General features: G+C 41.9%; 1 protein-coding gene across 2 annotated transcripts in view; it reads right to left on the bottom strand.

Moving 5' to 3' along the window:
- Scel (sciellin) overlaps positions 1-24,329 on the bottom strand; it is a 99,988-nt gene extending 75,659 nt beyond the window's left edge. Inside the window, exons 1-5 of one of the 2 annotated variants that reach the window (XM_021203754.1) lie at positions 24,208-24,329; positions 8,653-8,714; positions 7,671-7,785; positions 4,419-4,478; positions 547-615 (exon numbers count right to left, since the gene is read on the bottom strand). In XM_021203754.1, coding sequence (XP_021059413.1) covers positions 547-615; positions 4,419-4,478; positions 7,671-7,785; positions 8,653-8,695 — 287 coding nt within the window. In that variant the 5' untranslated portion in view covers positions 8,696-8,714; positions 24,208-24,329. The remainder of the gene's footprint in view (positions 1-546; positions 616-4,418; positions 4,479-7,670; positions 7,786-8,652; positions 8,715-24,207) is intronic. The other variant, XM_021203755.1, reaches the window with a different exon arrangement.
- Positions 24,330-27,619: the final 3,290 nt, after the last annotated feature.

Raw genomic sequence — 27,619 nt, 5'->3', positions numbered from 1 at the left:
CCTTTCATCTTAGCTCTAAATTTTGTCTCTGTATCTATATCCTTTCATGGGTATTTTGTTCCCTATTCTAAGGAGGAATGAAGTATCCACACGATGGTCTTCCTTCACGTTTCTAACAACAATGTGTCTATTTACAAATAGTTGCCCAGAAGCGGCTTTTTCTCCAGCATCAGAGTGGAAGATCTCCGGTTGGAATACGGACTGATATTCTTCAGTTTAAACAGAACCAACGGATTCCATGCAGGGTCTGTCTAACCATTCCATACCCCATACTCAAGTCATAATCTTCTAAACTAACCTTCTTCCCCCTAAAATCTAGACCTCTGGAAGATAATGCCTCTAGCTAAGATTCTGTGCATCGAGGAGACAATTCAGTCTTCAGAGGCCTCTCCTTTTTGAGATAAGATAGCACCAGTACAAAGAACACTTCAGTAAGGATTCTCCAACCCACCCCCCCCCACACACACACACACTGCACTGTAAGAATGGGACGAAATGCTAGCACATGGTGGTTTTAAGTACTGACGTGGGTCACAAGCACCTCACCTGTCCAGCATGTCCTCAGACCTGTACCGGCTAATTCTGGCTTTTGGCTCATCTCTCTCTATCATTTTCCTGTAGAAAACATAATTACCAGAAGATAACATTACAAAAGTAGCTTATAAAAACTATCATAAATTTGAAAAAAAATGTTGAACTATTTGTCTAGGTAGGGCACATGTTACCAGTGTAAGACAAAGTTGGAGTACACAAGCCTTCCAAATTTTGACTTGGGTAGGATTAATTAGGGAAAATTCAATTCTTACTGCTAATAAATGATATTTTGTTGGTTCCGACGGTTTTTCCATACCTTCATAAAGCTCCGAAGTGCAACATACTCAGACTGAAGTTAAGGCTATACGAAAAGAGTGCTAATGGTGGTCAGTTGCGTATGCTCTTTCAGTGTCGGATCCCACAGAGTTAGGAACTATCTTTGTGTTCCAGTTTTAATAGAGGCTCAGGCAAGGGGCAAACTCCTAAAAACTGCCTTCTTTAACATTCAGCACCATGGACAGGCACAGAGGCCAAACACTTGGAGCAAAGAAACATGCAGAGAGGGAACAGAAAATCCAGAAAGAAACGGAGAGAAGAAAGTGAGAGATGAAACGATAGACTGTAAAGGGGAGATGGGAGAAGAACAAAAAGGGAAAACAGGATAAATGTTGGAAGAGAAGAAACCTTCACCCACCTGATCAAATAGAAGGACCCTACTTAATGCTTTTGGAGTCCTGTGACCCATGGAGAGCAGGCTTTGTGAGAGATTATCGAGTGATTTATTGTTTTTGCAATTCTTGGTTTACGTTTGAACTCAAAGTAGTATATTCATTTTCAATGCAAATATTTGGAAGTAGGCAATATAGAAACGTTTTATTAGCTGAAAACACATCTTGTTTACCTACTCAGGGTTAGAGGGAGAAATTACAGATGTAGATTCAAAGGCCAAAAATGTTTGGTGTTATAAAAGAGGGGGAAATTTTCAAGTTAAAAAAAACACGGGTTAAATGTAAGAATCAGAGGATTTCCTGATAAGGTGTAGCTTGGCCTGGGCTCTGGAGGATAAACAGACATGGACATTTATAAATGGGCCGATGGAATATTACAGAGAAGGTAGAAAAGAAGGAACTGAAACTTCTCCACTACATTTCTCAAGTCTTACAGAAAACTTCCAAGTGAAGTCAGAAGCCAGGCTGTGGGTCCAACTAGGGTATTGTGTAAATACAGTGTGTGTGTGTGCGTGTGTGCGTGTGCATGTGCACGTGCGCGTGCGCGTGCGCGTGCGCGTGCGTGTGCGTGCGTGCGTGCGTGCGTGCGTGCGTGCGTGCGTGTGTGTGTGTGTGTGTGTGTGTGTGTGTGTGTGTGTGTGTCGGGGCTTCTGATGACCTCCAGGGCCCCCGCAAATGGTTCATAGCAAAACAGATGAGTGCCAGTTACTATGTGAAAAGTACTGGATTCTGCTTTCAGCACCTCAAACAAGCAAACACAGAAAGCAAAAGCATAAACAAATTTACAATGGAAACAAAACCCAGTCCATCCACAAAAGCTTTAGGCTTTGCCTGGATGTGTTCTTCTCTTAGCATGAAGTCGTGCTTCCTGAAGTCCTGTGACCTATGGAGAGCAAACTTCATGGGGACTTATAGCAATACATATTATTATTTATTTTCATTCTCTCCTCCCCCACCTTCAACTGAAATGTAGATTCTATGAAAGCTGGAGCTGTTTTGGATCTAGTTTTCAGCTCAATGTCTAGATCCAAGGATGTTCCATAGGTGGTATCAACTAGATTTGACATGATTAAATGATCCGCCCAAGGAACTACACAGTGAGATTTTCTAGTTATCTAAGGTGATGGAAATATATTAATTCAGTCTCTGCTCCAACAGCTTTTGGGGCACACTCTCACCTCTGTTGGAAAGCCTGCCCCTGTGCCAACCAACCAGCCTCACTTAAAACGTCCCCCTCATTCTCCGGGCAGTGGCAGCCACCAAAGGCCCCCTCCTTGGTGGGGTCTGAGATCATTCAGGCCAAAGCAATCTGTACAATAGCTACTTTTTATAGTGAAGATTATGGTAGTTCATAATCTCCTCCATTCGTGTAAGAGCTTCTAAATGTCCAAGGTTGTTTCATGCAACTGTGCTTCCAGAACCCAACAGATGCTCCAAAGTGACTATGTGACTGCCTCAGGCTGGGTAGAGAAGTGACAAGCAGAGTCGTTTGAGGCGGTTCCAGGAGAGGCTGCCATAGTTCTTGAGGAGACTTATTTTGTGATATTAGCTATAGGTCGTCTCTAGGGTCCACAGAGTCCTGTTACTAGTGATCAAAGCTTAACTAACTGCTTTAGCCAAAATGCGGGCCACCAAGGGGAGGCATTCATTCAGGAAACCAATAGGATTTCAAATGTGAAGTTAGTATGGATGGCATCAAGATGCCATTATACCAAGGTGTACTGTGGGCACGCTGAGATGACAAGCCTAAGTTCTCACTGCCAGTTTTCACATTCACACTGAGTGTGTGTGTGTGTGTGTGTGTGTGCGTGTGCGTGTGCGTGTGTGTGTGTGTGTGTTCTCTAGTGGTCCCAGGAAAGGCTACTTAAATGCACGGAACAATTTTCATTGGCTGTTTGACTCAAATAATCAGTTTCTCTTTACTTGGTGAAATGAGGGCCCACTGTAAACCAGGTTCCACTCCCTGAAGCAATGAAGAGGAAGGCAAAAGCACGGGTGGTAAGCCTCTAGACCCCAGAACAGCAAATCAAAATTCCTACAGAAAAAAGAACTCAAACTCCGCTGAAAAATCCATCATCATACAGATGGGCCAATGTCTTATTTTATAAAACAGAATTGTTTTCAAAGTACTTTCAAGGACAATAAATCAGGAAGTGGGGGCAAGGAACAAGTTTGAACAAGATATATGACGTATATGAGTAAAGTGTCACAATGAAGCTGATTTTTTTTATACTAACTTTAAACAAGAATTAAAACCAGCACTAAATCCATTGAGCTAAAAGCTGGCATTGAGGAGAGAAAGTTAAAAATGGTAAGTTAGGCACCTTTAGAACAGGTCAAATTTATGAAGAGGTTTAAAATGTTTAGGAAAAATTCATAAGGATAAGTTTTAAAAGTAGATACATTTCAATATATACATACACACACACACACACACACACACACACACATATATATATATATATATATATATATATATATATATATATATATATTCAAATTATCTTACATAGACCTCTTGCTGGTACTGAAATGCAAGCCATTGTACCAGATGAGGCTTGACTGTGATAAACATTCAGGTTCTTCTAACAGATGTGGGTGTTCCTCTGACTGTGATAAACATTCAGGTTCTTCTAACAGATGTGGGTGTTCCTCAACATGTGAATACAAGCATGGACCAGTGAGAGTATTATCTGGTTGATTAATCTGAGATTGCTCACACTATTGTGAGTCCTCAGTTTATCTTAATTTTGTACTTGATGATCTACTTAATACCACAGATATCAGGGTTCTGCCCCAACCCCACAGGCCTCATAAAAGAAGTGTGTTGTTCTGTATAGCATGAGAGCTCTAGAGCAACTTTTATATTGCAGCCTTCCTTTCTCTAAGCATCAAAGATGCCTTCTCTGCTCATTTTCTTATGAGAGTCAGTGGAGAGGGGATGAGATGGTGTATGAGCCTTTTCGGAGCCAGAGTTCTGAGAGCTGACATGGGACAGTTTTCTGGAACAAACCCCTGACGGTATTCCAGATTTCCTCTGTATGTGTATATGTTGAAGAAGGCCCAAGCCTACCTACACACATCTGGCTTGCACAAGTCTTCTCTCTAAACCTCCATTTTTGTGTCTTGAGTTACGTAGTTGTTGTAGATGCTCACCTGTCCAAGGCATCATGGGAGTTGTGCCGGTTGAGCACCACCCTGCCATAATTTTCGTCTCTGCAGAGAAAGACCGAAACTAAGTTACATCGGAAGTTACCGTAATGTTTGCTAAGCACTAACTAAGAGAGACAGGGAGAGAGCTACAACTTCAGGCAAGGTTAATTTGTTTTACTCCGTGCCTAAGAGCACAACCATAAATCTAAATTAACCAGTCACGACTTGCAGGATCAGAATGGAGTAAAACTAGTTTGACGGTACAAGTCTATTTGTCCCAGGAGATTTCCACAGTCAGTGCTTTGTTTAGTGTGATTTTTTTTTTTAAACCTGAGTGTGGAAACATGAGAGCATTGACTTTGTGTGTATCAGTTCTTTCCAACAAGAGGAAAAGACAAACTTTTTCTATCAGCATTCTTCAGCTGTAATTAAGCCTACAAATGTTTGCCCATTTTGATGGATTTGACCGTTTGCCTTGGCAAGACACAGGGAAACAATTGCTAATGTTTCAAATGAGGGAGATCAATCATTCATAGGAGATTAAGCCCATTTTAAAAAGCATTCGAATGCATGTGCCTTCAAAGACCTCTCAAATGAGACAGGGAAGACACTGTTTATGCTAGCCAACAGATGAGCATTATTCAAAGGTTTTGTGGCTTTCCTCAAACCAGAAGATGAGCAACTGACAAAGGCGGCTCAGGACCCGGATCTTCGTTTCCCCTACCCTTTTTACTAGTCAAACCTGTGATAGAATTGCATTGTATACATAAGTTGCCCAAGCAATGCCATTCTGACTTTGTGGAGTGGGCATGGGAGTCCAGGCGACATTAGGATGTGGCCTGGGAACTCTGCAGAGGCCAAGTACCTGAACCTCTTCCTGCCGACTCCCCAAACCTGAAACACTACATTTGCTCTCCACGGGGCTCCATTAACGTCACTCAACATTCTGGAACTATGTTTAACAAAGCTATAAAAGAAACTGTACCAGATAATTAAAAAAAGAAAGGTGAGCAGAGAAACTGGAAACGATCTAGCAGAGCCGCACGCTCAGAAGGCCATCAAGAGAAAAGCTGCCCTCTTCCTTGGACCTTTCTGTAAAACCTAAGAGAGTGCAGCACAGGCCAGGCACATTCTTGGCCGAAAACAAATAGCACCCAGCCCAGAACTGGGCCAGTAGGAGCTAGACGAGCACCTGAGCCAACTTCCCCCTTCGATCAGCACCTGCCATGCTGCCCAAGTAGGCTTCCCGGACCTGCTTAGGGAGGCTTGCTCCGCATCGAACCAACATTCCCACCAACCATGACTTATCATTGGCATTTCTACCTTCACCCATTGGTATAAGTACTTGAAAGCTAAAACTTATTATTGAGGTTTGTGAAAGAGATGTGCTCTCACTGAAGAGCTAAATGTGGACTTGTGGGAGGGACTGGTAGTGCTCAGTCTAACAGTGACTAAGTCTCCGCACATCACTATACGGCAGTAGCTAAATATGATATGATAACAGAAGTTAAAAGGTATTTTTACCTGCCATTGCCAGTTATAAGTATGCTCCTCAGATAAGCACATCTGAATAGTGTGCAGAAGTTTAGAATATGTACTCTTAAATGCAGTTTCCCAACGTGTGGCTATTAAACATTGTGGGTTTGAAAGTGTTCCACTCTGAGGTCTACTCAGCCCATTTCAGGATGTTTATCGGGCCTTTGGACTTCCATTCACTACTTGTTAGGTGTATTCCTTAATTTCATGACCAAAAATATCCCACAACATTGCAAAATATCCCCTGGAGTAAATTGCCTTTGGTTAAAAAACATGGATATAACGGAAAGATAATAGATCATGTTAAAATATCAATTCAGCCACATAATAACTATGTGGCTATTTAGGTAAATCACATAGCTTCTCAGAGCTATAGATTTCTCTCCTATAAAATGAGATTATAATACCTACCTTATATGTCTATGAGAATTAGTGATACTTCATCAATCAGATGCCCAACATCAAGCTTAACACATAAAGAAATCAGAAAATGAATCCATAGCTATGAATAATTTATAATATATAACTAACTGATAATAAAGATGGAACCAGGCTAGATGACTATCTCTCATATATCTATGTTACTAACAGGCTGGAAACCTATAGCCATAGTTTCAGTTCTTTAAACATATAGCTAGCAGAAGCAATGCTCAAAGCCAGTGAAACTTTGCCCTTATATAAGGCCACATTCTTCCAGCCACCTAGAGGTAGATGGTCAGAGGGGACTAAAATGGATGGGAATTTATAGATTTTATTCATGCATGAAAAAAATTTTAATTATTATTGTATTTATAAACTTGAAAAATTACTGGTGTGATCAATACATCATAGAGGGAATTAACTTGTCTTTGGGAAACTGGGATGGCTTGCTTGCTTTTCAGTTTACAAAGGAAACTGTTGTAGATGACAATCAAACTTTCTTTCTTTTGTATGTGAATGTATTTCTAAAAGTACAGACTTTCTTAAGTGTGTGGTACAACTGAGTTATGCCTTTTAAATCTTATAAAACTTAGACCACTGTGAATTTGGTCTAACACTTGTATTATGTTAATTGGGTCCCCAAAACTATACAAGAACCTGCACTTAAGACACTGAGAGTTCCTTGCCAGAATTGGTTTTGATTGGTTAATAAAGTTACCAGTAGCCAATGGCTGGGCAGGGAGGCAGAAGTGGGATCTTTAGGATTTGTGGGCAAGGGACTGAAGGAGAAGGAAGAAGAGCTCCTTCAGGTTGGACAGGTGCTGAAGAGAGGGCACAGCCAGCATGTAAGATTCAGGAATCTTGGCCCAGGAGGGCTACAGGCCTGAATCGGAGCAGCGGAGATGGAATATAGGCTTTAGTGAGAGATGGGTCAGGAATACCAGAGGGGAGTGTGTTAGCCGCGTGGAGTTTAAGAAGTGACCCAACCATTGAGCTGTTTAAGGCTCTCTCTCTCTCTCTCTCTCTCTCTCTCTCTCTCTCTCTCTCTCTCTGTGTGTGTGTGTGTGTGTGTGTGTGTGTGTGTGTGTGTGTCTCAGGAACCCAGAACATTGGGGCAAGTAGCTAGTAACACGCACTGCTGCTGTCGCTGCCTGCTGGGTCAATTTGAGTAAAGATTAATTGGCAACTGCAGTTTGTGTAGCGCTCTAGCCGGAAAGGCCTGCACTTTAGACGGCTGTATCTTCCAAACAGAGATGCCTCCCATCCACCTATCCATCCTCCTCCGGGCTCTGTGCTTACTGTTCTTCCTCTGGGAGCTTCTTTATCCAGCTGTTGTCCTGTAAGAAAGCCCTTCTTTTGTTCACATCGTGAAAACCCTGTTGTCTCAGCTCAGCTCCCCGGGTACTCTTCAGATCTGTTAGAGAAACACAAAGGGTCTCACAGAGTGAGGCAGAGCACAGGGCGGGCGGGCGTTAACCAGGTCTTCAGAGACACATCTCCTTGGCCTCATCTGCACTGGCAAGTCTAGTAGCATTTTAAAAGCAGGGTGCCCCAGCAAGAAAGAACAAATCCCACACCCCATCACCAAAGATAACAACTAAAACTGCTCGGGTGCCAACTGAAACTGCCAGTGCCTCTCAGCAGGCCCCATCTGAGGCCGGGAGACCGCGGGAACATCAGGCTGAGGCAAACCCAGCCAGGGTTTGTGGCCAGCCACTACGCTCAGTGTGAATACTCCAGTAAATTATGGTGAACTGTATTACTCATGACTTAATTCATGAATCTCACAGGTACCAGGGCACAGACTGCCCTTCAACAAAAAGACTTTATATTGATTTAAATGTTTTTAAAATTTATAAGGACATACATGGAAACTACAGCATTTAAAAAAATTATATTAGTATTTTAAAGAAGCTCAGAAATGAACAGTATATCTACACCACAAGTCCTTCCCAACCCCACATTCTTACTTTTAAAAAATGCATAACTTAAGCAAAGCTAATATATTGGTTTTTATTTTGGTTTTTTTCGAGACAGGGTTTCTCTGTGTAGTCTTGGCTGTCTTGGAACTCACTTTGTAGACCAAGGTGGCCTCGAACTCAGAAATCTGCCTGCCTCTGCCTCCTAAGTGCTGGGATTAAAGGCGTGGGCCACCACGCCCAGCTATATATTGTTTTTCAAACAACAGATATCTATTGTAAAAACTTATGGTATGCAAGTTGGTTTGCTTATATTTTAAAAGGTTTTCCTTTTGTAATTTTTGAGGAAACATCTACATTACCATTTCCAGTTGGAGACTTTTTTCTAGAGGAAAAATTCGACATGCCGGATTCTAGTGAGGATCTAAAAGAAAAAAAATGGGGACGAGAGAAAATATAGCAATGATATTAAGAACAATCCAGGAACAATTTAATTGCTAAGGTGCTAAGATATATTTTTCAATGATATCGACAGAGTCTATAAGTGTGTCACAAATGTGACATAAAGTGCCTTCCCAGAATCTGAGGATGTATCTGGTTCCCCGGAATGCATTTTACTTATTTTATACATGGAAAGAATGAGGCCCGGCCTGTTTAACATCCCCAGGGATACCCAATAAGCAACTAATTAAATTTAGTTTTCAATGGGTTCATTTACTCGGTAGATAAATGCGCACTACGTCCGTGCACTGTGCCTGGCCGTGAGCTAGGAGAGGCAGCACAGTGAGTCAGACACGTGTTTGGTCATGGTGAATGGACAGAAAGGGGCAATGTGCTGGACCTGGAAAGAGGGACTTAAGATGGGCTTCCTAGTCCCTTCTGGGCAAGCAGGTGATGTCATGAAGGATGAAGCAACAAGACACACAGGAACTTCAGATCTGGCAAAATACTGGCGATTTTAAACAACCATCCAACAGAAAAGCTCCAAGGTCCTTAGCCATGACCAGCCTCCATTGTTATCTTGTGGAGGGCTTACCATGCCTCCAATCCCAGTTTTTTCAGGACTGATACAGTGCCCCAGAAGGGTGTTATGCATCTATGGTACTCATAGGTACTCAAAGTCCCTTCTTACATAGACACATGCATTAAAAATTGTATTTGTTAGGGGCCAACACAATGGCTCAGCGGGTAAAGGCAATTGCCACAAAGCCTGATGACCTGAGTCTAACACACATAAGTTCATAATCAAAATGGGTGGAAGGAGAGAACTGACTTCTATAACCTGTCCTCTGGTCTCCACACATGTGCATGCAAAGACACACATAGGAAATAAATAAAGGAAAACATCCTTAATGCCTATGTTAGCAGGTACACAATTAGGGCTGCTACAGTATTTTGTTCATCATCATTACTGTTGCGTTTTTCTCCTCTTGTTTAAGAAGTTAAACTAAGAACACTTCCATGAATCTTAGAAGCACCCCAGACCTTAGGACTGTGCCTAGCTGATCCTAGGTGAGCCTGAAAGTAGAACTTACAGCTCTAAAAGCAGAAAAATCCCAGGTAAATGTGACCAACCCGTCATTCTAGATGTGTGTGTGTGTGTGGGGGGGGGGGGTTGTGGTACCTATCCCACCAGATGATATACTGAACTTGAAGGGCCATTCAATCCTAACTAAGATGTAAATTCTAGGTCTAATTCAGCACATTCAAGTTCTACAATCATATCCCTTAACTTACTCCCATCAAACAGGGCTAATGAAACTTGTCACCTAAAAAGGTTATTGTGATAATAATGATCTAATGAATAATGTTCACATGAGCACACACACACACACACACACACACACACACACACACAACTTGTTAAACCCTAAATACTACTTAGCACCATATTATTAGCTGTAGTATAACCTGGAGATTCTGAAGGTCCTCCTCCTTTATCTTTTGTTGCCAAAAGTACTTCCACTGGTATTGTCATAGCCACAAGGACACACCCATATAACCTGGAAATGACTGACTTGGAATAAAAATGCCAGTGGCATGTTCCAAGGCAGAGGTGACTGTGTGAGGATAATGTGCACTTTGGCGTTTCCTCCAAATGGAAAACTTGGAGGTGACATGGAAACTTCTGGATTCTTTGGAAAGTCAGTTATATCAAATGATGTTTTGCTGGGGCACACAGGTGAAAGAATGTTTTGCTAAAGCAGACACAGGTGAAAAGAAGTTTTGCTATATCCGACACATGAAAAGATGAGTGATGCATCTTTTTGCAGAAAGAATGTAACTCCGACCCTACAGACAGTGGGAGCTGCAGCATTGGTTTCCCCTTGCTCCACCTCATTAGTCTTCACTGATGACATGCATCGCATCATCATCATCGAGGACAAGCATGTATCGGTTCGCCTTACAATGTGTTGTAGAGTCTTGCTTGTGGTGACACTATATAGAGAAACTTGCCAAAGAACTTCTCATGAGGTTCCTGTGACTTTCTTGCTGCTTCTGCAGACTCGGGCCAGTTGGCGAGCCTCTCGGTTTCTTCTGGATTGAGCTGCCCTTGCTGATTTATATGTGGTGTCTGCCAAGTGGACTGGACTACAGCTGCTGGTTTATGTTTGGTGTTTGTTAGTAGGCTGGACTGAAAACAACAAAGATAGGAGTCTCTCCAAAGAACTATTTCTAAGCAGGTTCACTTCCCCTGTATCCTAAGAACCTTTCTTTTCCGCTACTTTGGGTGGGCTGTGGGCTAGAGGGGAGCTTGAGCCCTTATTAAAGTAGGCTGTGAAAAGTGTAAGTGTAGACCATGGGATCTGGCTGAAGCCTGGTTGTCACATACTTGCTCTGCTTCTTCTGCCACCCCATCTTTCACCTCTCACTCCTGAGAATACACCTTCAATAAGTCTGATACCCAACTTTCCTCTCATGCATTGAGTCTAGGGAGAGACAGGTGCAAGACAAAGACTAGCAGCAACAATCATGGCCACTGTCTTCCTAAGCCCAGGGTCACCATGGGTATGCTCCTAGCCTGGGTCCCTCATCTACAAACGAGGCAAAGTCAAGCTGTTGTATCATTGCCCAACTCCAGTAGTTACCTCATGCCTTTATTGTATTACTTTGGAGAACAGAGCTCAAAAGAGGAAGTGGGGGGAGGTAGGGAAAGGTTGGACAGATTTGAATTCTGGCAAATGGATATTCAGTGAGTGTGGGACAACCCCTGGGTGGCTACACTTCAAGACTGACAGCTTTGTTAGGAAAATGGAACAAAGAGAACCCTAAAACCATGAGTTTACTGAGATGGCTCAGAGGCACTTGCCACTGCTTGTGATGATCTGAACTCAACCCTCAGGATCTGCGTGTTTGAAAGAGAGAACTGACTGCACCCGGACTGTTCTCTGACTTCTACATGCAGGAGGTGACATGTGCAGCAAGCATGCATAGCACACACACACACACACACACACACACAGAGAGAGAGAGAGAGAGAGAGAGAGAGAGAGAGAGAGAGAGAGAACAAATAAATAAGAGACATGTATCTCAATTGTTCACTAATTTTACCTCAATTGAGCCCTACTTCTTGGGATTCCTAGTTTATCCATTTCCTGTTTTTAAATGGAACCTGATGTTTTCTTTTTTCCTTCTTAGCTGATAAAGATAAGGAACATCTCTGCTGACTGAACTACAATTCTAAGATAGTCATAATATTGAATGTATGCTTGATAATATATTTGCAAATATTGCAAGTTCAATTGTTGAGACCAGGAACAGGAACAGGGTAACTATAGAGAGAAAAAAAAAACATAGTATAATTATCTGTTGATTGTACTGTCACTTCTAAGTAGGTGGGCTTCAGTGAGTAAAGCATAGGCTTTCTCTTTTGTTCCCAGAGTAGGAGAGTACAGATACTGTCTAGCTGTTTCCTAGACTGAATCCTGGCCCCCAAATTCACATGTTAAACTCCAACACTAAAGCATATCAGACTATGCTGATATTTGGAAATAGTGACTTTCAAGAGGGGGAAAATTAAAATAAGGCCTTTGAAGTAGCAAGGACCGATCACCTGTAAGACAAGGAAAAGGAACTCAAGTGAACCTGAACACATTGACACCCCTCATCTTGGACACCCAGTTTCCAGAATTGCCAAACAACACATTTCTACTGTCTAGCTCACCACGTCTCTGTGTGGTATTTTGTTATGACACCCCTAGAAAACCAATCCAGTACTTATGAAGGAAATGATCAAGCTTTTCCAAAGTAGTGAAGTCATTCAAAGAACTTTGTCCAACACTCTCCTGATCTGTGCCCTTATTATCAGTTGTCATATTGCACAGATCAATTTCCACTATCATGAACATGTGTTAGTTGAGCCCCTACTTTGAGAGCATAGTGTATGCCATAGACATTATCTCTCACCATCAAATGTGACTCTGTGAGGTGGCTATTACTATTGCCAACACTCAAATAAAACATATGATGTTCAGAGACAGTGTAACTTGTCTAAGGTGCTAAATGCACCTTAAACAAAGCCAGCTGTTTTCTGAGCTTCCAGCAATACTGTTCATCGCGAGTCACTGAGAGACTAGAAGGGTTCATTGGAGATAGAGCGAGAGAATATTGCTCACTGGGAGCCTGCCTGACCCATGACGTCTCACAAGCTCTGTAAGCTCTACCCACAATGCACCAGGGCAACCAAGGCAGCCTTTCAAGGTATCACTGCAGCAGACAAGCCTTCTTTCTCTGTGCATTCTTGAATATGATCTAGGTTATGAAACATATCTCAACACAAAAACCTACACAGGACTAGCCATAGCAACATTATTCATAATACTAAAAAAAATAAAACAGAGGAACTAACCCAAACAAACGCCAAACAATGAATGGATATATAGTTTGGCACATCCACACAATGGACCACTGCTCAGGAATACACAGGACTCAAGAACTCATTCTTGCTAGAAGATGAATGAAAAATGAAACAGGCTAAAATGAACAGAGCCAGACAATGAAGATGTGTTACTCCATCTCTATGAAATATGAACAATAGTCAGGCTCTTGGAAAAAGAATAACTTGTGGATCTTAGACGCTAGAGGAAAGGAAGATTCTGCTAATGGAAATGAGGCTTCTTTGGGGGAAAAAATGTTCTGGAATTGCATAATGATGATGGGTTACAAATTTGTGAATTAAAAAAATGATTGAATTTTATACTTTCAACTGGATAAATGTTATGATATATGAATCGGTTTTCAACTAAAAAAAATCCCAAGCCAAACACTGTCAGCAGATGAGGCTCACGTGAGCCCTCGAGGGACAGCCTTATTTTGTCCCCATGATTACAACAGAATAAAATGAATAAACTTTATATCACAGGATTACATCAGGTCCATCAGGACTTATATCCATCCGCACACTGAAATTATACACACTGTATTGAGAACCACTTGCTTAAGGTTCCCGACCAGATCCCGATTTCTACTTTTGGTTGAGAAGCAGAGTCACACTCTTTTACAAGAAAGCAGGAATGGGAGTCAGGAGGAAAAACGTCAGTCCCACTCAGGAGTATGCTTCATGTGAACTAGCAGAGTGATACAGCAGATTGTGAGCAGTAGGAGAATGCAGTATTCTACCATGCTGCAGAAACATGTAGCTATTGAGTACTAGGCTTTCTGATATATTAGTTGGTATGCTAACAACATATCATATATACTATTGATAGTACACAATGGATAAATAGAATATTTAGCACACATATAGTAAATATATATTATATAGAGTTCATTTACAAAAAATTGTAGTGTAAATAGCTACTCTGAAGCATTGAAATTAAAGTTCATTGTAAAGAAGGCACTTGTGTACATTGAAAACACATAAATCTCATATTATGCGTGCCATGTTTTATCCATACTGCTTCTGCTAGCCTTCAGAACAAACAGCTTCTGCATGTTGCAATTTGCATTCTCATCTACTTCAGAGTTAAGTTTGCCTATGGATCTTTGTACAGATGTCCACCCATTTTGATGTCAAGGCCTGCCTCCCTCCCTGTTGTGTTCCATCTTTAGCTTCTTGTTGGGCCCCCAGAACTTTCTATTTTTCTCAGAGTATCACAATGCACTTGGCTGTCATTGTCGTTTCATCTTTATGACTGCTAGCTAGTTTAAAGTGAAGCCTGCCTATGCAGGGACACATTAAGGCTGAGTGGTGACTCTGAGGGGAATGATGAGCTGTGAGTTGGTTGCCTCAGGCCTGGCCAAGTCCTTACTGGGGCACTCATTAGCCACGTGGAGCAAGCCATTACTCTGTCACTGCAAAGTGGGGGTTATAGCAAGCTTAAAGGGTTATTGTGAAAAAGAAGATAACATTCTATACATTATAAATTACTATAAGTCACCTAAGCTATTATTATTACTGTCTCAACTATCCCCTATCCTTACCAGAACCTACAAAGGCAACAGATGCTCAAATTGAGAAGAATATTTCGTGGGACATGGGTGAGAGACCAAGGAGAAACCAAGGAGAATTGAAAAAAACAAGGTGTATATGTGTTTGGAGCCAGAGAGCTGCACATCATGGAAGATGAAGCAATTCAGAAACCAAGTAAGTATCCAGACAGAACAAGGCTTCCCTTGACCGCTTATCCCTGGGCATATCCAGAGACTCCCGTGTGGAACCTGAGGGTGTTTACATGCTATCCAAGACCAGTCGCTAAGGGAGAGGAACAGGTTAAGGCCTGGAAACTGGATCAGAAGTCTATCTCCTTTCCTTGGGCCTTCTGAAGAATGCCTAGCTTCCAGAGTCCCACCTTCAGGAGGGTGTCCTGTCTGTCTGTCTTATGGGAGTTTGTCCTAGATGTACCATGAAGAGGCAAGTTCTCATTTTGTTCAGTCATCGTTTTGTTCACTGTTTGTTGTTTTGTTTGTAACACTCCGTAAAAAGCTGACAATAAGACAGTTTGGGAGTGCCTCAAGATCTTACCCACCCCAGCATAGTATCTAAACCCTGGTTTACAAACCTCTGGATCACTGGTTCTCAACCTGTGGGTGGTGACCCCTTTGGGGGTCAAATGACCCTTTCACGTGGGTTGCCTTAAGATCATCTGAAAACACAAATATTTACATTATAATTCATAAGAGTAGCAACATTACAGTTAGGAGTAGCAATGAAAATCATGTTATGGTTGGGTGTCACTTCATCACAAGGAACTGTATTAAAGGGTAGCAGCATTAGGAAAGTTTAGAAGCACTGCTCTAGATGAACAGGGTATGCAAAGTGTGGGTGAGAAGGAAGCACCGAGTTACTATAGAAACTCTGCTTACAAAAGTGCCCATACTCAGTATGCAAACATTCTAATTAGCTGAATGCAAACGGCTACCTGTCCGTTGTGTCTTTTTTTTTGTCAGCTGGTAAGTTACTAAATATGTCATTGGTCTCATAGGTGGGACCACATAATTTTTTTAAATGAATTTTCATGACCAAACAGGCCAGTGATCATCACTCTGATTTTCATATTTCGAACGCCCCAGAATTCAGGTCTGGTGGAACAGATCTACGATTGTAGGTACTAGGGACCCTGCTTGGATGTCAGAGGGTGTTCCAGACCAGCCTGTGAGAGTGAGTGAAACCTGGTCTCACATTTGAAGACAAAAGCACAAAAGGAGCCTGGGCATCCTGCGGAGTGGTAGAGAGCTCGCACAGGTTGAAAAAGAAAGGGGAGCATTCATTCGTGTGATAGCACAGCTTCTTATTTTTAACTACAATTTTACTCGTGATGGGCAGTGACACAAGCCTTTAATCCCAACATTTAGGAGATAGAGGCAGGCAGGTCTGTGTAAATTCTAGACCAGCCTGATTTACAGCGAGAATTCCAGGACAGCCAGGGCTACACAAAGAAATCCTGTCTCAATATATATGTAAAATTTAATACAATTAAAATGTTTTTTAACTGTCTGGTTCATCTTAAATTTTAGGAACCATCAAAGGAGCCCTGTGCATAGTAGATGACAAGAAAAGCCCAGACACAAGTAATCAGGGTGCTTGTAGGCTCGTGACACACAACGGTGACCTCTCTAGTCCCCATTCTTCACCTCCTCCTTACTTATAGGGAGAACCACACATTTCAGCCTCTGTTGAAGCCATAGGAGGACACAGTTCAGGCTACTGAGGCTGAAGAAAAGATCCCCATTTTGCTTAATCTTTTTGCTTCCAGGTGCTCTGCTCTGAATTAAGATCCACACAGAAGGTAGGAGTGGCCATCTTGCACTCGGCCAAGCCATAAAGCTGCCTCAATTAACCTGAATTATCTAGCTTTAAACTTTTCCTTTTAGAAGAATAATGAAGCGCCTGTTATTAAAAAGTTAAGTTGCAGTTTGAATTTGTTACTCAAGCCTAATGCTCTTCCTCCTTGTTTCTAAGCTTTTATGGTACAAACAGGTTTAAAATCTGACCAGGGATCAACAGAACAGCCATGGTTCTTTTATTAGTAAACAGCACAGATGACAAAAGGTCTGTGACCAAGACTTTTAGCAATAGGGGCCACTTGTTGGGTCACTGCCATGTGTCAATTCTTGTGCTCAAGCATATCATCTTATTTAATCTTTTCAGTGGGTGCTATTTTCTCTAATTACAGGCGCCCAAGATGTAACCTGCACAGATCAGAGCAAGTGGTAGAAACAGGAGCTGTAATTAAGTGTATATGACTATAATGAAGTAAATGGTTCTATATACAACTCCAAATGCTACACGATGTAGCCAATATAAGGCTTGTAGAGAATCACTCTGGTAGACCAAAAGATGAGCAACAGTAGAAGTATGGTTGGGGGTAGCAACAGTCATGAAGGGCAGTGCCAACATCTGCTGATAGCCCAGTGTCGAACTTCTCCGCTCCCACCACACTGAAGTCAAGTGTGCTGACATTAATCCTGACAGCACTGTTTCCCTGGGGCCATCTTGCTGCTGGACAGCTGAGCAATGCTTCCAGTTCATTTCCAAAACTTACGTTGTCTGTTGATGCAATCTAGATTAATAAAGGAAGATGTACTGTGTGCAATTTGGTAATAATAGTTCATTGAGAATTCTGCATTTCTCCTCTAAACTAAAAATAACTGATACTACAGATTTTTTAAAAATTATTTTTGGATTTAAGTGATGCCAAAATAATGGTCCCCTGATTGATGGTTAAGGCCGGTGGGGTCTTCTCTGTGGACTCCTCTCTGTCTCTCCCACATAAGTTTCCTCAGCCAATCATCATCTACCTTGCCTTCTTTCATCAACCCGTTTAGTGGTCCAGAGCCACTTCTTGCCGCGTCTAAAATGTTTGTGTGGCAAGCCCCTCTCCTATCGAGTTCTACTTTCCCAGGCATTTTCCTGCAATGGAACTCTTCTACTTCACCCAGGACAGAAAGCTTATTTAAATGTTCTTTAAATAAGATACTTCTTATGCAGTAATTATAAGAGGATCAACAACAACATACATCTTTGTGAAGAATATCCTTGCTATTTAAAAAAAAAATAATTTTTTTAGGATTGAACTGTCAATCACAAGCCTCCGAAACTGAATGCTAAAGATTAAAAGCAGCGAAAGCTTATTTTTATGAAATTCTTTAATGCAATTACTGTTTTAAGGACTGAAATTACCTGGATCTTAAATCTGTTCAACATCCAAGCAAATGAGGCCACTTTAGCAGCCTCGGCTCAGCTAATTGAGTTTGTTCTTAAGCGCCATCTTTCAGTCTCACTGCAGTAAAGTTTATAGCTTCTCAGGAGAAAGGTGAAACGCTTCAGAAAGCTGCTGCCTGAGTCTATATGGAAGAGCAACGTACGTCAGCAATGGAGCAGCCTCTCTGTTTTCATTTTTTGTGAGACAGGGTCTTACCATGGAGCCCAAGCTGAGATCCAAGAGCTGCCTCAGCTTCCTAGGACCTGGGATTATAGCAGAGTTATATTTTACATTTATATTTTAAATATAGAAATTCATGGGGAAATGATGCTCCAATTCTTCTCTGTTGTGTTGGGAACTACAAAAATCACCACTTGGTTTTGGTTTTGTTTTCAAAGCGCTTGCAAGAACTTTGTGACATGTCACATTATACTTATATATTTTATCATTGAGGAGACAAAATCCCAGAGAAGGGGTCCATGGTCTTTCAGCCAATTTAGTGTTCTAAACTGGAAATTTTCATATTAAATCTAGTGCTCTTGCCACAGCGCTAGTACTGACCTGTGCCTATAACCAGCTATAGTTTAGATGACCATATAGCCAATTCTCAACATTCAAGTTTAAATATTCCTTAACTTTCAAAGTACTAAAGATGTAAGTTAAAATTCTAATCACAAAGCTAAAATTCTCAAGAACCTTGACATAAAGAGAACCAAACAAAGTAAAAGAAAATATAAATAACCGTCAACCACCAGCCAATCTTTCATTTCTTCTTTGAAGTTCAACACCAGAAGGTCCTTTTCATTCACTGTTTGCAAGCCTTGCCAAAAGACATCTGTCCTCAGGTTTTAGACAAAACTACTCTGAAGTTGGGCATCAAGAAATCAATCAAAGGCCTTAGATCTTGGATGCGTAAGAAACCATGCACATCCCTTGCTTCTGAAATGTCTACTCTTTTGTCCCTACCTTTGCTTTGATTCTTTGTGTTGCTGTTGTTTGTCTGGGAACGGAACCCCAGGCTTCAGGCATGGTAGGCAAGCACTCCAGCCCTGAGCTACAGTCCCAGTATTTTCTGATTTTAAGAGTGACATTTCTTGGGGTAGCTTCCTTGTCTAACAATTAACTGTTTGCTATCCCTAACTCCCAAAGCTTTTGGAATTTCCTAGAGCACCTCCCACTTCATCTACAATTTCCTTTTTCTTCTTTGGGTCTTCTCTACGGAGATAGGCATTTAGAAATCATACCCAAGGAGGAGGTGACTCTTGGCTGAGGTAAAAAAAACCCACCGTTACCTCTTTCTGCTGGCTTTCTCTTAAAAAGCATTGTGAGACCAAACCATGTAGACTGGATAGGGAGGGACCCAGAGAGGGAAAGATGGGAAAGCGAAACAGAAAAGAAAAAAAAATGTAGAGCTGAAGGTAGACTAACAAAACACAGGATAAAGGAGGAAAATGGAAAAGACAAGGGAAAGGAAAGACCTGGGCCGGAGGGTAACAGGTTTAGGTTTTACACACATCATCTCAGTTAAGATTCCCACAACATTTTTAGGTCATTAGTTTACAATGACTATTCTCACTCCGCAGCTACCATGCCATGAGGTGCCATGACCGGATGGAGCCATGGAATGTGACCTTCTGAATAGAATGCCCCTCATAGGCTCGTGTTGTTGGATACTTGGTTCCCAGTTGTGGGGCTGTTTGGGAAAGTTTGGATCGTTCAGTGTTTCTGGAGGAAGTACACCCTTGGGATGGGCATGGAGGGTAAAAGGCCTCACCTACTCCCAGTTTTGTGTCTTTCATTCCTGCTTATCTTTGATGATCTAAGCATTCAGCTTCCTGCCCCTTTGCCATGCCTCCACCATGCCCCCACCATGCCTCTGGAACCTTTTCAATGCTAACTATCTGCACACAAGTTGCCTTGGTTATGGTGTTCTATCACGGCAACAAAAAAGTAGCTAATGCAATGGCTGTGGTTAAAATAACGTCCCAGTCATTTTACAGAAAGCTAGGACAGGAGCTTGAAATGGAGGCTAGATTATCCTGGATAGGAATCTCAGAACAGATGGTTTGCCTGGGGTTACATAGTTGTTGAATTAAACTGTGGAGGTTCAAACTCAAACCAACCCTATACCAAAGTTCCTGCCTTAGGAACACAGCAAGTGGCAGGGGGCAATGAGTGGAAAGTTACTGGACTAAAGGAAATGGAGAATGGAGTAAGAGTCCCTTTGCTGCATAGTGTTGTGCTAGGTCAACCAACTGCATGAGCCAGAGCAGATTTTCATAGCTCATTTGACCAACAATTATGAGATCAACAGAGAGTGGCAATTGGCTAGGTTAACTACTTCAGAATCTTTTCCCAATTTATGAACTTTTAAGACATTTAAGGAAATGGTTGACTTTTTGGAAAGCAATCCAAATACTTGCCTAGGACAAATATCTGCAGACAGGAAAGCAGGAAGAGGGAGAGCGAATGTGTCGAGAACAATGGTATGAACAGAAGTGGCCTGAGGTATACACCTTGATTTACAAGGAAGTCCTGGGTATTTTGTTCCTCAGAAATCACTGTGACAGATGGAATCCCTAAACAGGAAGAGGGCAAAGGCTGTAAAACTAGTTTTTTTTTTTTTTTAAAGAAAAAGATATAATCTCAGACCTATAAATAATCAATAACCAATAATCACAGACCCATAAAAAGATCTTCTAGTCAATAAGTAAAACAAACCATCAAAGAGCTATTATTAACCCCAAGTCACAAAATCTTAAGAAAGTGGATAACAAATAGATATTTCTTAGTATCTTTGTTAGATAGTTCCATTTTGACTACCTTTGGGGATTAATTAATAAATGGATTTATTACAGTAAACATCCCTGTTGAGTCTCTACCCAATTAAGGGAATCTAAACTACTCAGCCGAGTCTGGACTTAGCCTCTTAACATGGTTAGAAATGGCCATTTATTTTTTTCTATCATGGGCTAAGAGCCTAAGTGTAGCAATCTTGCTTACTGGTGGTGAAAAGAATCCAAAATTTAGCTCAATTCCATCTTTTGCTATCCAGATCTCTGAATGCACCAGTTTTCTACATCTTTATAAACCCGAACATCAAACTGACCCTCTGGTAGTTCTTGGTTTTAATACATGAAACTTTCCTGATCCTTACTAGGGGATAACTCTACACTTTACCTTTTCAATCGTCCACTTCATCCTACAGAGACTCTGACTTAATACTCAGCACCTAGTATTCAATCATAAAAACTCATCAGAGTCCTATCAGGAACCATTTCTTGTTCATTGATTCAAGGTCAGGCCTATCAGGGAGAGAGCCCCCTTGGACTTTCTGCATACAGCATCCCTAAGGATGAACAGGAAGAGAGCAGGCACAAGAGGGTCGTTTCCTGCAGATCTTTTAACTGAAATTAGTCTTTCAGGCAGAGACATGCTCTGTTTGCCGTGTCATCCTTACATACCTTTTGGAAGCCTGCTACAGTCTCCTGGGACAAGCAGTTCATTGTCTCCTAAGGGAACATCCTTATGAGGGAGATTTACTAACATCATTTTGAAGCCAAGACCCTTGGGCTTAGAGACAATTTAGGATATGTTATTTAGATTTCTAGAGTTCTTGTGCATTACAATTACAGTGAGTAGTTGGCACTGCAAGTTTTCTTGTCTAGATGTAAACCCATTGGCATTTAACATGAAGCTATAAGATTCCCTGTTCTAATTAATGACCACAATAAGAGATCCATATCTTCAAAGAATTTGGCAACTGACAAAAAAATACAAGTGAAATAGACGAAGCTGACATCTGCAAAGCATGTACCTGACGAAAAGAAAACCATGATAGATGTGCACCCTGTCAAACGGGGAGTACCAGCACCTACACGTAGCTGTATAGAAACCAATATGTAGCAACCTCTATTTTTTCAAAGTTCTTAAGATGAGAAAACAGAAAAAAGATGCACAAATGGCTGAGAAGCAGGATAATGGCAGGAAGGAAGCTGTGTGGGAACAACTGAGATTTCTCCTAGACTGCCGGGCTGAGGGTTTTATCTCCTCCTCTCTCTTAAGGAATGCCTGGAGTTCATGCCTCCAGCACACCAGACACTATGTGAAATCACGTTCCCTTGAGGTGGCCGTCTGGTGGACCATATGCAGTTAATTCCACAGTGTGAACTCAGTCATTTAAAGCACACTTCTGTTTGGTTTACAAAGTGCCCAGGAATGGAACCCTCCAGCGCAGCCCTCAGCATTCTGACAGTCAGGGAAGGCAGCCCAGTAAACAGAACCTAGGGGATGGCCGTTGAAGGGAAGACGGTTCTGACTGTGGGGACCCGACCACTGTCTTTACGTGTGTACCACACAAGTTCACACCAAGAGCCGGTGGCTCCTACTAATTAACCCTACAAATATAGGAAATAGAAAGACTAAATCCAAAAGCCACTAACCAAAAATACCTTTCTATGCCAAATGCATGCCACATACACTCTATATATTAGCACTGTCCTTTACTGCTAGCAAGGACACTCTTGCTTCCCTGTCACTACATAGAGTCCTTATATAAAGATACAATTTAGTTCATTCTGCTGCTGCTTGTTACGTGAAAGAACTCTGAAAACTCATTGAGAAAAATCTAATAAGACAAATGACGGAGATCTGACGTCACGTTCTGGTTCTGCCACTCTGGGCCTGAAAGGTTGCCAAATTCTTATCCCTTGTCTTCCTCATCTAGAAAATTCAAAGGGTAGAGCCAAGAGACCTGCCCTGAAAACCAAGTGAAAAAAACCAAATGCGGTAGCATTTATCTGTCATCTCAGGATCCCCTGCAGTAAGATGGGAGGAAGAGACTGGACAATCAGCTACAAGCTCAGGGGCCAGACTGGAAGACACCACACAACAGAAACAAAAGAGAAATGCTACCTCAATACGGTGGAAGGCTCCTGAAAACTGTCCTCTGATCACCACATGCATGTTATGGAATGCACCACTCCCATACTCATTCACCCCCCCCACACACACACACAAAATACACATACATATACTCACACCCCTTTCAGTTGAAAAATTATACCAGTAGGTTGCTAAGACTTACATGCACCTAAATTTCTATACAATTCAGGCCTGTTTACATGTAGTCTCTATATTTCTTGAGATTTAAAATCATCCAACTGTCTTTGTAAACTCTTAACTGCTTAGTTTTTCCCCCAACACTTTAAATACTAGAGCATAGCCTTTATCAGAAAAGCCATATCTGTATTATCTGCTACAGAAGTGAAAGCCAGTTTTCAATTTCATGAAAAATAAAACTGTACCCCACTCACGCTGTCCTGGGGCATTCTGTTGACTATTCGTGTTGGAAAACAAAGTAATCGAGCCCTTCTGTAAATCTTTGGGAATTGAGCCCTGACACATCTCAGCTACTCTGAGATTTGGGGTAGCTTAGTCGGTCATAGGAAGCAACAAAACGCCCAGTTCTTCAATAAAGCCAGGTCTCAGGAGGAAAGAGTTGCTAACCAGCTATGTCTGATTTCTGCTGTATATCATAAACATAAATGATTTAAAAAAAATAGAGTCAGACAAGCCAGCTGACTTTTCAGGAGTAAGAAGGGCAGAGAAGTTGAAATTACTTCTGCCTACCTTAAGCCATTCTGAAGCTAATTCAAAACATAATATAGCAAAGTTGGTCATGTGCACACAAACCCCTGTGAAGAATCATACATCTCCATGTCGCCCCATCCTTACTCCATCCCATGAATCTCTTATGTAAGCAAGGGGGATTTTCTTATTTGGAGATATTAAGGCTGAATGGGTTTGCAGCTTTTGTCACAGTTGAGAAAAAAATATACTGCGCTGTTTGTTAAACCAATAAGGTTTAATATTTCACTAGAAGCATCAGTTATGAAAAACAGAAAACTCTCTTTTTATGAAACAGTTTTATAGTCACTGGAGAAAACAAACCCGTGAGTGCCGATTCCTTGATTTAAAAGTTTTATTATCTCTATGAGAAGTAGGATTCCAGGACGCATGCTCCTGTGGGAAACGCAAAAAGCTCTTCGTATCTGTAATGCCGTGATGTGTACAATGGCCAAGTTAAAGTCCGTGGAAACTAAAAGTGTAGAGCTATTGGCACACGGGCTACTCATCATAGGCTGTCAAATTCAGAAACAAGTCGAAGGAGATACAGACAGACCTGATCTGAACCATTTGAAGGGGAAACAGAAAAGTTTGCACAAACCACAAAGCAGCTGTATTCATCTCTGCAAGCAGAATTCAACTCACCTTTCTTGCGCAGGAACCAGGGACTCTTGGCTAACTGGCCCGCAGTGATTCCCCAAGTGGATCGGGCAGAGAGAAATGCGCACCTGGAGCTTCCTGGGTGCCCTTCCCACCTCCGCTCGCCTGTTAATGAACAGCTTAGAGGCTTCTCTCTCAACACTGAGTCACGCAGGGAGGAGGCAGGCCGTGTGAAAGAGGGTGTCACCCTGTACAAATACCAGCTCAACAAAAACAGTCTCATTCACAGGACGGCTGTCTCTGTGGGGAAGTTCTTCATATAACTCGTGGTTATTTGAAATGTTCCTTATCGCTCGTTCAACTGATCTCCACAACGCACAATGTTGGCACGCTGGCAGTCTAGCCAACCACTTGTAAATGAGCCTTTTAAAAAGCGAAGCAGAACTGGAGGTAGAGGGAATCTCTCTTCCCTCCCACCCTCCCTACTTCCCTCTCTCCCTCCATCTACTACTTGCCATGTGAAGTCACAGACATGTGTACCAGGAGCCTACTGCTCAGTTGGGAAAGGAACAATTACATGAACTCTGGGACCAGAAGATGTACACAGAATCCATTATAGAAGTTCCACATTCCGAGCATTTTTATACAGACATCAAAGGAATAGCACACCCCAAAGTAAGAATCATAACCCTTAAATTATTTCACAATATATTTTTTAAAAATGGTCAGCAGAACCGCTCTGTGGTACAGGCTCTTGCTGCCAATCCTGATCTTTGGGACCCACACGGTAGAGAGAGCAAACTGATTCCTGCACGTTTTCTCGGACCACATGCAGACCCCAACATGCATATCCAAACACATACATGCAAATGATTCAGTAGAATTTTAATTAACGTTTAATGTGGTAAGAATAGTTGAAGCTTCACTTAGCTGATGATGGCATGGAAGCTCCTGCTGCAAAGAAGAAAGAACACAGAAGGGCATCCTGGTGTGTACAGTGGGGGTGTCTGTGGGGGTTCCTCTCTCACAGGCTCTGAAGTGAACCTTTCACAACAGCAAGAAGGATTTAAGGGAGCTTTGCTCAAGGGGACTGGATCATCTATTTCCTGGGTCATCCTGATTCATCAGCACACCAATAATTAACCTCCTTAAGACTGCTCCTAAAGACTGTGTCAGGCTTGGTTGGGTGTATGACAAGAATAACAAGAAGTAGAAACATCCAGGGGAGGGGGCCAGGCAACTGCAGGACAGAATGAAGCTGGAGAGCTCCTGGATGTTCCTTCGTTCTAGGCTGAGGGGTTGGAAAATCTAAAGCAAAGACTGTTTTCACAGTGAAACTCATAATGTACAGAATATATTTATACGTGATCTTGTGTGTGTGTGTGTGTGTGTGTGTGTGTGTGTGTGTGTGTGTGTGTGTGGCTGTTTGCACACATACATACAGGTATACATGCATCTGTGCACACATCTCATATGCTAAAAGTTAACACCTCAGGTGTCTTTCTCAGTTGTTCTCTACCTTATTTTGTGAGATGGGTTCCTTGCATCAGATCTCATTCTGGGCAACCAAGAGCCCACTACCATAGGGCTGAGGCGCAAGGTACACCCCCACTGTACTCACCTTTACGTGGGTTCTGCGGACCCAAACTCAGGTCTTCATACTGGTATTGTAAGTGCTCTATTTACTGAGACATCTCCTTGGTCCCTAAAATATCTTTAAAATAAAATTTAAATTTTAGTCAGAGTGTTAGAGTAAGGTTAGATATTATCAATATCCATGAGAAAATTTGAAAAGATGTGACACATTTTTTGATTGGATATTTTCCTTATTTACATTTTCAAATCGTTTTGCCTTTCCAGGAGTTTCAGAAACTCCCTATCCCATGCCCCCTCCTCCAGCCTCTATGAGGGTGCTCCCCCATCTACCCATTCCCATCCTCCCCTCCTGGCATTCCCCTACACTGGGGCATCGAACACCCTCAGGCCTGAGGGCCTCTCCTCCCACTGATGTCCGACAATGCCATCCTCTGCCACATATGTGGCCAGTGCCATGAGTCCCTCCATGTGTATACTTTGGTTGGTGGTCCAGTCCCTGGGAGCTCCAGGGGGTCTGACCTGTTGACACTGTTGCTCCCTGCATGAGGCTACAAACCCCCTCAGCTCCCTTCTCCAACTCCTCAATCGGGGAACCCTGAGCTCAGTCCAATGATTGACTGCGAGCTTCCTCCTCTGTATTTGTCACAGCCATATCAGGCTCATGTCAGCAAGTACTTCTTGGCATCCACCCTAGTGTCTGGGTTTGGTGGCTGTATATGGGATAGATCCCCAGGTGTAACAGTCACTGGATGGCCTTTCCTTCAGTCTCCACTGCACACTTTGTCTCCATATTTCCTCCTGTGAGTATTTTGTTCACCCTTCTAAGGACTGAAGCATCCACACTTTGGTTTTCCTTCTTCTTAGGCTTCATATGGTTTGTGAATTGAATCTTGAGGTATTATGAACTTTTGGGCTAATGTCCACTTATCAGTAAGTACATACCATGTTTGTTCCTTTGTGACTGAGTCACCTCACTCAGGATGATATTCTCAAGTTCCATCCATTTGCCTGAGAATTTCATGAAGTCATTGCTTAATGTCTGAGTAGTACTCCATTGTGTAAATGTACCACATTTTCTGTATCCATTCCTCTGTTGAGGGACATCTGGGCTGCTTCCCGCTTCTGGCTATTATAAATAAGGCTACTATGAACATAGTGGAGCCTGTGTCCTTATTACATGTTGGAGCATCTTCTGGGTGTATGCCCACGAGTGGTATAGCTGGGTCCTCAGGTAGTATTATGCTCAATTTTCTGAGGAACAGCCAGATTGATTTCCAGGATGTGACCCATCTTATACAAGATAAAGCCAATTAAAATCCACGCACAGATGGGGTAGATGGTGTCCAGGCCTTACTCAATACTGAGGAGTTATTGGCACCACAGAGTTCCTGGGGAGAGAGAATCATTGTTTATTAATAATGGGGAAGCTGGTAGATTTTCCATGCTCCAGCAGATGGTTCCATACCCATTTACATCTGAGCAGTGCTAACTGGACTTAATATATTTTCAAAAAATGAAAGAGAAAATAGACAAAATTGGAAGAGGACATGGTGGTAGGGTTGAAAGGGACAGTAGGGATAGATACGATCATATGTCATTGTGTACAAGGTTGAGGTACTCAGAAACAGAAAAGCTTTTAAAAAATAAAAAGTAAATAAAGTTATAGTCAGTGTTAGAGCTTGGTTAAAGTTGTGCGGATAAATAGTTCCAAACTATCTTGCATGGACAAGTACTAACTGACTTCCAGAATGTTTATATGGCTTTGTCCCTCATAAAATACAGTACCAGAAAAATAGGGTTTTACCTCAAAATGAGGTTAAAGAAAACTGTCCAAGGTACAGTTGAAGTATTTGAGTTTACG

This window comes from Mus pahari, chromosome 8 (genome assembly GCF_900095145.1).
Source record: "Mus pahari chromosome 8, PAHARI_EIJ_v1.1, whole genome shotgun sequence".
Lineage (NCBI taxonomy): Eukaryota > Metazoa > Chordata > Mammalia > Rodentia > Muridae > Mus > Mus pahari.
Note: the sequence above shows the minus strand (reverse complement) of the source record. Positions and strands in the feature narration are given on the sequence as shown.